Source organism: Athene noctua, chromosome Z (assembly GCF_965140245.1).
Source record: "Athene noctua chromosome Z, bAthNoc1.hap1.1, whole genome shotgun sequence".
In the NCBI taxonomy this organism is placed as follows: domain Eukaryota; kingdom Metazoa; phylum Chordata; class Aves; order Strigiformes; family Strigidae; genus Athene; species Athene noctua.
The window spans coordinates 41,386,172-41,399,281 of NC_134077.1; the positions used below are offsets into that span (position 1 = coordinate 41,386,172).

A 13,110-nucleotide genomic window follows, 5' to 3' on the forward strand; every position below is an offset into this window, starting at 1 on the left:
TTATAATCAGGCATTTCAGCAGCACTGAGTGGGGCAAAACGGAGATAATGAAAAATTCAGGGTAAAATTCATCTGATTGCAGAGTCTGTGGTTTACATAAAGCCTTAAACACCACTTCAGATGTTACCAGCTTTTAAGAGATGCCTTGGGCACAGGAGAGGTTTAACTTGATTTTTTTTTTTTTAATGAAAAAATATACCTGTATCTATCTCTTGCAATTATATTATTTTGGAAGAGCCTGATTTAAATTTAGAACCAACAGGAAAATGGAACTCCTCAGGTCCAGAAGTAAATTAAGTACAATGCACTGGAACTGTAAATTCAATGCACTGGAACTGTTATGTATCTGTAAGACTGCTGACCCATATTGCACAGAAAAAGCCTTCCCAAACTTCCAGATAGACTGTAGTCTGGAGTGCATGATAGATGAATAGATGAAGTAGCTTCATACTCCAAAAATATCTTTTATTTGGTTATTTGTGGAAGACAATCTAAGTGCAAAAAAAATTAGAAAGATTGTCTTAGATGAAGGACTGATGCTATTTTCACACCTTTCCCTGCAGTATAAAATCCTTCAGTATTCAGATCTGCAGTTTTGGAGGGTTCACAAAAAAGGAAGACTCTGCCACAATGCAGTCTTATGCAATGTCTTCAGAGCGGGAGTAGTTTTAAAGCAACTTCCTCACAGGAAGTGAGTGAAAAATGAATCATCATAAAGCAATAGTGGCTCTGTTAATCTCCTTCTGCTATCTGCATATTGCCAGGAGCTTCATGCGGTCTGCGTGTGCTTGTCCTACAGCCACAATCTGAAAGAAGTGTAGACACCTTGGAAAGGTAAAGCAGAACATGTGATGGGAAAGTACTTCAGACCCTTGTGCTCCACAGGATCACAAGACAGGAGCTGGTGAAGTTGTTTCCTGATTCAGGGATGGAGACATCCGGGGTCAGCTCTGTGAAGTTTAAGCAAACAAATCAAGAAAGTCTTTGAATGGCCTCATGTAATAGCTGGGACACATAGATCATGGCAGTAGTAGGCTGCATCTCCCAGAGGTTCTAGCTTTCTGGGGAGTCATGGTCACATTTTCCCACACTAGGTGAAAACCTCAATCACATGACATGAAGGAGTGAGAGAAAGGGGTGGCATAGTGGAGTAATGCTGGCAAAGGGATGATTTGCAGAAACCATTCCCACCCACAGCACTGCCCAGGAGATGTAAATTTCGCTAAGTAGGAAGTTTTCATTGGTTACATATGTATCATTTTTCCCATTACTTTGTCTGAAAACCAAACCCAGTTGGATTGGCTCAGCAAACACAGCTGTTTACTTCAACCCAGAGGTGCATGCACGCGTGCACAGACATTTTCATCACTTTGAGAGAAACCCTTAGTTGCATTCCTGGTATCTTCTCACACAAAGGGATTAAATCACAAAAAACGAATAATCCTAATCTGACAAAACAATAAACTGTTATGCCCGTGACAAATTAAGCTTACTGACATCTCTAGGTTTTTTGCATAAACAGGCAGGCGCAGTTTGCCCCTGCACCGTGAGCGGCCTGTATCAACCGCGCCCCGCTGACACCTTCCAAACTGACGGCAGCGTGAGGCAGTCGTTGATTCCCACACGTGCCTACAGGGGCCGGCTCTGCTTGGGTACCCCTCACCGCCCGACATCGGCGTAGAAACCTTCTCTCTGTGCGAGTAGCAGTCCCGCCCCACTCGAAGCCGTCCCCTCCTGGGCTGCGGCTGCGCAGCGTCCACGTACCAGCCGTGCCGAGCGCAGCCCCTGCAATCGCCCGGCCGGCCAATCGATCGCAGCCTTTGCCCACCTCTACTCCGCCCCCCGGGCGGTCGCCCCCACCAGAGTACTGTGCCGCTTCGCTGGGCACGAGGAGGGGCACGGGAAGCAGAGGGCGGGCGTCTCGCCCGCCGGGGGAGTGACGAGGTCCCTGAAGACCTCAAAGGGCCCGCGGCGGTGCCTGTGCTGAGGCCCGCAGAGACTGAACGTGACACAGAGCGAGGATGATTCCAGGCTCTGCGCGCAGGGTCTGCTCGGGGCGGGCTGAAGCTCGTGGGGCCCCGGCGATCCCCCTGTCCCGCCCGGCCGAAGGGGCGGCGGGGGACGTCACCACAATAAAGGGCTGCTGGCTGCCGCGCCTGTGTGCTGTCCCCGGGTCGTCGCATCTTGCGGCAGCACTGTTGTGATCGACCCTGGGGAGGCGCTAGACCGCCGGCGGCGCGCTGAACGGGCGGACGGAGGAAGCAGGCGGGGAGACTTCCTCCTCCTCGGCAGCTAGGCGGCTGCGGCGGTAGCTTCTGCCCAGGAGCAGCTGACACAGCTCGATATCGGCCTCCGCTGCCCCGTTAAGGGCTGCGCCGCAGCTGGAGGCTCCCCACGTCACCCATGCCGTCTGCGTGCCCTCATTGGGGCTGACCGCTCCTCCGTCCCCGCAGCGGGGCTGCTCTCGCGGAGGCGGGCGCCGCTGACTGGACGGGGCGCGGAGCGATGCCGGTCGCCGCTCGCACAGCGCCCCGCGGAGCGCAGTCCGACACCTGCTTCCTCGCCCCTACCCGCCGGCGGGACCGCGGCGCCGCTCGGTGCGGTGAGGAGAGCGGCGGCGAGCGACCACAACTCCTCCGCCAGGCTGGCGAGGCGGTCCGGCCCGGCAGATGGGTGGCTTCTTCCGCCGCCCCCTTCCTGCCTTCCCTCTCCTCCTCCCCTCCACCGCCCCCCGCCTCCTCTGCTGCCTCCTCCCCCGCTGCCGAGGCCGCCGCTGCCGCCTCCACCTCCCCCTCGGCTGCCTGCCTCCTCCCGGCAACCCCAAGGACCCGCGCTCGCTCTCGTTCCGGCTTTCCCGGACTCGCCATGAGCGGCGGTGCCGCTCGCTTACCGCCGCCCCCCGCCCTCTGCCCGCTGCCACCACCCCTCCACGGGCCGAGCCTGCCGGAGTCGGCAGTGCGAAGCCAGGGCCGGGCTAGCCCTGCCGGTCACGGCGCACCCCGCGCTGTCCTGGGCGCCAGAGGCCCGCCACCAGGTGAGCGGGAAATGGGTCCCGGGGGAGGGGGAGTAGTTCCGGGCGTCCCACTCTCGCTCGGCAACGCAGCCGGACCAGAGGGCCGCGAAGTTGTCCTCTGCAGCGCCCGGAGTCGCGGCCGTCCCCGGGGGATCGTCCCCAGGTGGGTGGTGGGCAGCGGGATGGGATAGAGAAGAAACTCCCAGTCACAACACAGTGAGGCAAGTCGCGGCGGCTGCTGACAGGCCATGTGTCCCCGGCCAGCCACGGTGTGCTTGAGGCCCCCTGCCCATCGGTGACGGGCTCGGCGATGGCTTTTCCTCGCCGGTTGGGATGCGGTGTTGTGAAGCGCAGGCGGCCCGCGGTACTCGCACTGTCGGTCCTTACCGCTGCTGGCGCTTCCTGTCGGCCGCCGGTGAAGTCGGAGGGGTTGCGTCCCGCTGGGCGTTGGTGCTTGCTCGTCCTCGCGGCGGTGGGGGCCGCGGGTTATGCGAGGTGCCCTCGGCAGCGCTGGGGCCTTGCCGGCCCGGCCCAGCCCGCCCTCCTTTCTCCCCGCAGCGGCCGCCGGGGCTGCAGGGGCGCCCGCTGTGCCGCTCTCCTGAAAGGTTTGGGGGGCCTATGTGTTCGTGTGCGCGCCTGTGTCCGAATCAGGAGCTACCCCTCGCAGCGGGCTGTGGGAATCTGTGGGAACCCACGGTTTACAGGGGCAGGTCATCTTACGGTCCTGTGTGTGGTTCCAAAATGCTTGGAAAGTCAGACTGCCTCTGTGGGAACCCCGGCTGAGTGCCTCTGGGGCCCTCAACAGCTGCTCCTTAAACATGTTCTCGTTCAGTTTTCTGTTAGAAACATCCCACAGCAGGGTCTCACTGAGGAGCTGGTTTTGGGCGTGTGGTTCTCTCAACCTGGACCTACGGTGTTTCAAGGACTGAGGTTCCAACATCTGAGTCTGTGTGCTTATTGTCAAACACCAGAGACTTCCAAGACTACACTGTAGTTTTCCATGTGGTTAAATTTAAACGAATGTCTGTGTGGTTTCAGCGCTGGGACCTTATGTTTTCCTAAGCTGTTGTTTGTGAACGTCAGCAAGAATGGAACTGTTTATGTATATATGAAGTTAGTAATTAGAAAGTGGTCTGGGAGAATGATAGAAAACCAAACATCATTCTTTGGGTCTGGAAGGTGAAGAAATCTAATTAGTCTTTTCCTAGAATATATTTTTAGAGGTGCTCCTATCTCGGGAACTTGGGTGATTTACAAGTGTATTCAATATGGGTGTTTATACTGACAGAAATCTTGCTCTGAAATGAAGTAGGTTTTATAGTAGTTTTTATATGAAGTAGGTTCCTCTTGAAAATTTGTGGTTGACAGCATATTAAAGGATTTCCATGGGGAAAGTGAGGAAGAACTTAAATTTTTACCTTTGAATTGTATTACGTAGCTCAAGAATACATTTTCCTTTGTGCTGAGGCCACAAAGCACATGGGGAAGATCAGTCACTCCTGTCTAGCTGTTTGGGCCTTCTAAATGAAATACACAGGAGAAAAATATTCTTCCAGTATAGGTGATCTGGGCATGGACGTTTCTCCCGATGAAACTGTATTTCCACTTTTTGTTTTAAAATTGCTTGGACATTCTTGGTGTAGATGTTAAGGTTATCTTAAAGCCTGATCTCAAAACCTCCTAACCTTCCTATGGTCTTAATAATATGATTGATTTAGTATGCTGCTACTGGGTGATGAACCCTTGATTTGGAAAATCTTGGTGCAGAAAAGAATTTAAACTCTTATCATACAACAAATTCGTCACAATCCTAGTGTACAAAGACCTTACTGTTGGATGCTGGGCTTTTTTTTTCTCCTAAAAGGGACAGGGCTTTTTTGGTTTGCCCTGAAGTTTAGATACTCACTAGCACAGATCCTGTGCCTAGAAATCCTGTGCTAAAATAGTCAGAACGAGCTTGTTCAAAAGAGCTCTTGCAGATGCCCAAGTGAAATAATTTTTACAATATACTTAAGTCACAGTATCAAGTGAATTTGTTGTTAGTCGTGATCTCAAAAATACATAAAATGTTTTCATGTTGTATGATCTCTGATTCATATTCTAATTTTGAGATAACATGTCATAATTTACAGACAGATCCAGGATATTTCTGGATTAGGGATGAGAATTTTTTTTTTTTCTCCAAAGGGAAAGGCTCTTCTGACTTTATGTAAATCTACCAGTTTAATTCAAATATTTTCCACCAGAGGAAAAAATTATTCACCAAACTGGTATCAGGGCTCAACTTGGATTTTTTTGCTGAGCATCCTCTTGGTCATGCTCTTAAAAGGGTCTTTTCCTGGTGGTCCTAATATATTAACTTTTCAGAAAAAACCTCTACCATTATTTGGTCTTCAGACATTACGGGTTAGTGAAATTCCTGTAGTTTATAAGCAGAGTTTAGAGAATGTTTACTATTTTCTTTCCCTCAGTAGAAAAACGTTTAGTGAAGGCTGCTGCTTCTTTTTGTTGTTGTTTCTTCTGTTTTCTTCTCCCAAACAGCGTGTGTCAACAGAAGGGAAAGTCTCCTTTCATGGCTGTCAAATTAGTGAAAGAATATTGGCCTAGAAAATACTGCACCAAAGAGCAGATTCTTCGTTTCATTTAGGAAGTTGGTCCTGATCTTAAGAGGCATTTCACCTTCCATAAAGTACTTTGCTGCCGCTGGTGTGTGTGCCATTCTTCAGTGAAAAAGAGAAACCCACCCAGAGGCAAGGTTATCAGCTAGGAAAAGAAAAATATGTCTGTAGTGGAAATTCTTAGACCTTTTCAGCTTCACTTTTTTTCTGTCTATATTAACATTCTCAGGTTTTGCAGCACTTGGAAAGATGGATTTTGAAAGTTGTGGTGTACTTAAGATACTGCTGTGGTGTCTATAGCTGGTGAAAGCAGCTTTTCTCTTGAAAACATCTTTGTTATGCCTATCAGCTCTTTGGATGTCGTCTGGTAAACTTTGCTAAATTTAATTAATATTGCTTGTTCTCCTTATATTGCAAAGTCTTCAGTTAGAATAGCTTTAAAACTAGAATGGTTTAAGATGCACATGAGGCTAAGTCAGATCAGAATATACTGTTAAGAGGAGTAATGGGAGGTGCTTATTTAGGCATCTGCTAAGTCTTTCAGTTTGGAGAAGCTGAAACTGCTTATGAGAGCATCAGTGCCAGTTTTCAAACATATGCATAACTGCAGTGTGGAGAGAGGCTGGACTCGCTTGTAAAGACAGTACTAATGTGTTAAGTGCAGTAGAAAACTGAATTTATAGCAATTCTGCCTAATGCTGTACATGCTAAGCGGTTGTAATAAAAGTACTAAAACTCCTTGTATGTTCATATAGACACACGTAAATTTTTGTGCCGTTAGCAGTTGTGCATAGTTAAACCATCTGTGTGTGGTTTTGTTAAACTGGAAAGCAGTTACTGTGGCTTTACAGTGAGTGTCATACTTAATTCTGGCATGCCTGGAGGTAGATGTGAATTTCCTGATTTATGTCACTATGATGCCTTCACAGCATTATATGTAAAATAAAACAAGATAGAAAGATAACTTCTTAGTAAGAACAAGTGAAGCACATGCAGTATGTGGATGATTTTCAAGAGATGTGATTGATATTGATAGATTAAAAAAACAAACAAACTGCAAACTAGTATTGCCGCACCTTTATTTGAATTTGGTGGAAGTGCAGTGTTCATAAGTATTGAAGTGACTTGGTGGTGGTGCTTGGTTAGAATTACCACAATATTGTCAACCTGTTACTGTGCGTGTTTGCTGGGTAGAGCTAATCTGTCTTGGACACTAGATTGTAATTACTTTTAGTATTGTAGAATTATTTATTATAGTGATGGTGTATTGGTTTTGCTAGTTTTGAATTATGAAGGAAGATAGAAGGCTTTTTTAGCTAAGTGGTTGCGCTCTGAATAGATTCTAGCAATCATGAAATGAATGTTAGCAGACATACGTTGAATATTTGTTTCAAGAGAAATGAGTTGCATAATTATGGGATTAATTTGGGAAATAAATCCAAATGTACTTCCTTAACAATTGTCTTCAGATACTGTACATTTGTTTTAAGTCATTCTCTGTGACTATCACTTTATTTTTTATTTCACTTTGACTTTCTTTGCTAAATTAATATGTAGTGCTTACATGAACTGGAAATTATAATGGCCTGAAATTGTTCTATGCCATAACTGTATGAAGTTATTTTGGAGGTATGCTTTTTAAGTGACAGTACCAACCAGCTCAAGTGAATGCTAGCAAATGTTGATATTTCCCCCCCGATGTAAGTATTTAAAGACAGTGCAAGACTGAGGTAAATGTATTTTAAGGAAAATTAATAAAATAAAGTGAATATGCAGATCTTTTAATTGTAGTTCTTGTAGTATGAACATCTTCATACTTGTATGTTTCAAATGTAAACATGCGGGAGCACATTTGAAAAATGAAAAATTCCAAATTGTCTCTATGGTACTAATTTCAGTTTAATAATAGCAAAAAGACCAGAGCTAAGCATTTAATTTTGAAATGCACACTCTGCTTTACAACATGTTCTTATGAAATAATCTAAATTATCCTTTTGGTCTAATCCATCAAGGTATTTACTGACAATTGTCAATCTCAGTTGGTTCAAACTGAATGATTTACTGGAACTTATACTTGAGCAGTCAGGACTGTGAGTTTGGGCTGATACACAGAAAGTCATCATACAGAGCTGCAGTGTAGCTGCAACTGATTTGGTCTGTAAACTCAGTGGTCTTTTGTTAGCTACAAAACTTGCAGCCCTGGGTGAAAGTTCTTAATTGCCTGGAAAATGAGGGGAAGATTAATTTTCATTAAGAGAGAAAGTGTTAGATGTGTATGTTGATTTTTCTGCTGGTGTCATTCCACAGGCATTAGTGAAGATGGCATAGATTTTCAGCTGAAAAGCAATTTAGGTCTGACATCTTGCACAGTTTTTGGTTAGAGTTTGTCTGGATTTGAAAATGATGGTCTCATCTCAGTTAAAGTAACTAATAAGAGATAATTGATGATTCAATGTGCAGTACAGTCTCAGTTCAAGGAAAAAAAATGTAATGAAAAATTGCAGTATATGTTTATGTATATGTGTGTGTATTAGCTTTGTTCATGTCCTAACATTACATGTGCTATTACGTGAGCTATTTGAGCCTTGAGCTATTTCTTCCCAAGATTAAATTTCTGCAGAAGAAATGTTAGGCAGTAGGGCAGATTCTGTGCTCTCACTGCTTCATACTTTCACAGCTTCACCTGTTCTTTCAGATGGAAGTAAAGACTGAAAAGTCAACAGTCTTCTCAACATAGTTTGAGAAGTTTGCCTTATCACAGAAAGGTTAAAATAAGAAATTGGCTTAAATAATATTAATAAACATGATTGTAAACATTGTAAAATCTTGGAGAAGCTGTGCTCAATTGAAAAATAAAGTGGTTTTTTTTTCTTTACTTTTTATATTTAATTTTGCTGCTTTTTTTCCCCCACAATTTATCTTGGCAAAATGAAATCCACACAGGCACAGAATCTTTGACCTGTGTTTTTTTCCTGAAAAAAATAGGCTTTAAATCTTTTTTGACAAATAGCATTGCAGCTTTTTGCTTAGATCTTGCACCTGAGGTATTTTAACTGGTCTCTCTTATGGTATCTGCTTCGTATCAGAAGTTCAGATGAAGATGTGTCATTTAAATAGAAGAGTTGTTAGTGTTAATGTGATGCAAGATGTGGGTGGAATAACAAGAAGGTAGAGTACCAAAATGTCAGAGAGCATTTTAGAAAGTTTGCAATGGGAGCTCCCTTTGCAAGAATATTCTAATATGATAGTGCCGCTTTCTCCCACCTTGTTTTTCTGTGTTTTGTTTGGTTTGTGTGTGGGTTTTTTGGTGCTAGGTTTTTTTGTTTGGTTGTTGTTTTTTTTTAACACCTTCTGGTTGCATTCTTCTATGCTTGTTCTGAACTATTTTTTTCTTCTTTCTGTATGTGAAGTATAGTAAATGCTTGCTTGTTAGAATTTCCTGAATGAGGAAGAGAATCTCCATTCTTGAGGGGAAGAATACTGTTGTTCTTGTACTTTGTCAGTGACTTGAAATAGTTTCCTTCTGGATATTACTTGATGTGTAATGTAGAGTAAAGAATGCATACCTCGCTTTATTTAGGGAAAGATGCAGGAAGTGGTTTTTGAAATGGTAAGCTATAGGTATTTTCAGAAGTATTTTAACCAAGAACATTGTATAGTGTTTTTGTCTTCTGAGCTTCTCAAATGCACACGTGTGCTCCAAATGTTCACTCTTAAAAACAGTCTTCCCTAGATCTTGCTCTGGTCAGAGCCTGGCATCCCAGCTCTAAGTTCCTGGGTGTGTTTAGGTTGAACTTCTGCATCCTCCCTCTCATGCAAGCCCTTTGCAGCTATGATGTATGAAAAAGTAAGGTCTGTGATCAGTCTCTTGGTGGTAAAGTGTCAAGATGTTTATCTGATTTCCTTTGTAATGACTGGGGTTCTTCATCCTCACAGATTGTGTTGCTTGCTGCATTGTCCAAAAGCTGGTGTGGTTTCCTTGGACATGGGCTGTCATAATAACCAGCTTTCAGTGAAACATTGTAGAATTTCAGAGTTTACAATTCTAAGCATTTGCTCAACAGCTTCTGGAACAATCCCAGATGGGAAACAATAATCTCAAAGAAGACATACTCTTTCACTTCAATTTAAAAAAAAAAAAATCAGAAAAGCTTACTTAAAACTTTTATTGAATTTTGGTTCTTTTGTGTAATGTATACAACTGTGTTGCACAAGGGTATGCAGCCAGTATCAAAAAGAATATTACTTGCACTGTTAAAGGGTGTTTATGATTGTTTTTGATATCCCTTATGAATAATGGAATTGTACTTTTTTTTCTGTAATACTACTGATTTGTGCTCCAGGGCACACTTTTTTTGGAAGGAAGACAGGAGGTTGTTAGTTATGTCATTTTCTGCCAGTCTGTATATTGAGGAGTAAAGCAGGAATTTTGTGAATCTTTTTAAAATACTTAATAATATTCATAACTGGAAAATGGCCTGTTAGGAAGACTCCCTTTAAATAGTGTAAAAATTGCTAAAAGCCATATGCAGTATTTGTCTGCATGACATCTATTTGTATGAGAGCCTGAGGAGTGGCTGTTAAACCACAGAGTATAATGTTAACTGTGTATATAGAACATTTAGGTCTGTTGAAGAATACATGAACAGTACCAGTGCTGTATGACAACCTGCACCAAGGAACTGCAACATAGAGTTTGAAAACATTTGTTGCATGTTTTTTCAGCCTAGCTGAAAGTTGTACTCTCTTTACATGCTTTGAACCTGGCATACGTTCAGGTTCCAGAGTGAAAGTATCAGAGATTTACATTTACTATCTGCTTGAATTCTTTCTCTGCAAAGATTTGTTATTTTAAGGCCCATGGATAATTCTGCTTTCATTAAGAGCATGTGCAAAAGTTTGTGGGATCTGAATTATGGTGAGGTTTTTTTCCTCAGGTACAGGTTGACATTTTAAAGTTATTTTTTTATTCCCGTTAGAAACATCTTTATCTGCCTATTTTTAGTGTGTGCTGGCTTTCTGTATAGATCTTCTGCAAGGCATCACATTTTTCCTGCTTATAAGTTGATATGGCAGCAAGCCAAGGAGTAAGTAGTAGCTTTTGGAAATAATTTTTGTGCAGATTTAGTGGTAGGTTATTGAGCCTTTTGGCTGAGAAGCTCCAGGAAGTCCATGATCCTTGTGGTTTATGTGTGGTTTTAAGCAAGATTAAATAAAGTGTTTATAATTTGATTTGAAAATTGCTTTTGCAGGTGATTTTGGAGGTTGGATACAGGTTAGAATTCAGAGCAGTTTCAGAAATTCCATATGATTTTTGTTAGCTTGGGAGTGAAGGGTTTTAGCCTCTGGTGTGAGAAAGATGTTCAAAATTAAGAAGTCTGTGACTGTGCTTGTGAAGAAGTAAAGCAGTAAACTGTGGTACATGCTTCAGTGGCATATTCCAAGGAAATGGGAAGTCAAGATGCTTCATAAGTGTCTGTTGAGTTGGACTAAAAAAGTGAGGGAGACAACACCCCCCAAAAAAATCCTTTCTTCATCTACACTTCATTTAGTAGTCTCTTGTGCCAATAGGATCTTTCACTTGCTGTCTCTGTAATATATTGATTCATCATCCCTTATGCTAAACCACAGAAGTGTGTATATTAATCCTGGTTTAAACCAGTAATGTGCAGCAGTTTTGGATTAATGAAGTGTTAAATGGATTTATTTTTCTCTTCCTAAATTTAAATTGGTCTAAGGGTGGGAAAATTTAGTCATCCTGAATGACCCTGAGTTTGGTGGTTGGGTCAGTTGCATTCTGAAATCTGCAGTTCTCAGGAGAAAATGTTTAGCCAGTCTGTAAATTCATAATATGCTGGTTAACTCCTCGTCTGGAAAAATAGGTATCTTCTCTTTTTTTTTGGGGGGGTGGGGTGGGGTGGGGGGGTGAGGAAGGGGAGGAGGGGATGGGACTTAAATCTTACCGATCCTGCTTTTATGCAGTGAGGTACAAAAAATACCAATAATGAAGAATTTGAACACTGAGGAAAAATAAAGGATTTGTTGCATTTTGGCTGCTTTTTTAAAAATGGGGAATTAGGGAAGAGCTATGAAAGTGGTCAATATGGTAAAAATGATATGATGGTGTCACCTTACAAACGTGAAAAAAAATCCTATTACTGACCAAATCTCTAGTGGAATAATGGTCCTCTAGCTATTTCACAGATTACACCGTACTATGGGGACTAGCCAGTGTGCTGGAGGGCAGGTGTGCTATTCAGAGGAACTTTGACAGCTTGGAGAACTGGGGACCTCATGGCATTCAGCAAAGGCAAATGCAGAATCTTGCACTGGGGCAGAATAACTGTGTGCAAATAGTCAGGCTGGGGGCTGAATGGGTGGGTAGCAGCTTTGCTGAAAAGGCAGATACTGACTTAGTGGAGTGAGCTCTCTTGAGCATGCCAGAGTGGTGTAGAGGCTGGCACATGTGACCTATGAGGAGAGGTGGAGGGCACAGCTTGGTGAAGAGATGGCTCAGGGGAGTTGTCAGTGCTCTCTACCCTTCTCTCATGGGAGGAGACAGGAAAGATAGAGCCAAACTCTTGTATACTGGTAGGGCAAGAGTCTGGGAATAGGTCTCAGGCTGGAACACATGAATTTCTGGTCAGATATTAGGAAGAATCTTTTTCATCCTGGAGGTGGTCAAGTACTGGAGCAGAGAACTGGAGACATTATAGAATTTACAACTTTGGAGATAGTAAAAACTTAGCCAGACAAGGCACTGGATAGCCTGCTCTAATTGGCCTGGTCTGAGCAGGGGGATTGGATTAAATGACCTCCCAACAGTCTCTCTCAACCTAAGTAACTGTGTGATGCTGTAGTGGGCATGTTACCTGTGTCTTAGGGATACCTGCTTCCGTCACTGTAAATAGATAAGTAACAGTAATTTGGGAGTGTAAAGTTGCAGATGGTCAGAAGTGATGGTGAAAACTCAATTTGGTTAGGCATACATGTGTCACCTGTCTTGTGAGACTTTTTTTTTCCTCAACTTTGATATTTTCACCATGATAACTTTAACATACTTCCTCTCCATACACCCCAAAATATCTTTTGCAAGGGACATTTTGTGTATAAATACTTTTGGGTAAAACATCAATAGCTGTTTGTATTTAAAGGGATACTGAAAGCAGACCTATGTTTCTGCCTCTCAACCCTTCTTCCAAACTTACTTACTTGCTGGTTTATGTACAAGCAGTCTGTTTTTTTCTGGAAGACAAAAGAGTGCACCTACAATTTTTTTCTATTTTTCAGTCTTAAGAGGTGTGGACGATGTTGAGTCTTGTTTTTGCTGTCACACTTGGTACACTTTTACAGAAGGTGCTAGATAAATTAATTGAGAGATGTGTTGTCCAGTAACTGGAGAATTTTTTCCAAGCTTGTAGGGTGAGTAAAATATATACAAAGAGACAAAAAATATAAAATATATTCACTGCTGTACTT

The 13,110-nt window shown here is 43.4% G+C and overlaps 1 protein-coding gene across 4 annotated transcripts in view; it reads left to right on the plus strand.

The window, feature by feature from the left end:
• The first annotated feature begins 2,558 nt into the window (after positions 1-2,558).
• The window catches only part of RNF38 (ring finger protein 38), a 144,005-nt gene continuing 133,453 nt past the window's right edge, over positions 2,559-13,110 (plus strand). Inside the window, exon 1 of one of the 4 annotated variants that reach the window (XM_074933191.1) lies at positions 2,559-3,034. In XM_074933191.1, the coding sequence (XP_074789292.1) occupies positions 2,866-3,034 (169 nt within the window). In that variant the 5' untranslated portion in view covers positions 2,559-2,865. The remainder of the gene's footprint in view (positions 3,035-13,110) is intronic. The other 3 variants (XR_012635648.1, XM_074933192.1, XM_074933198.1) reach the window with 3 other exon arrangements.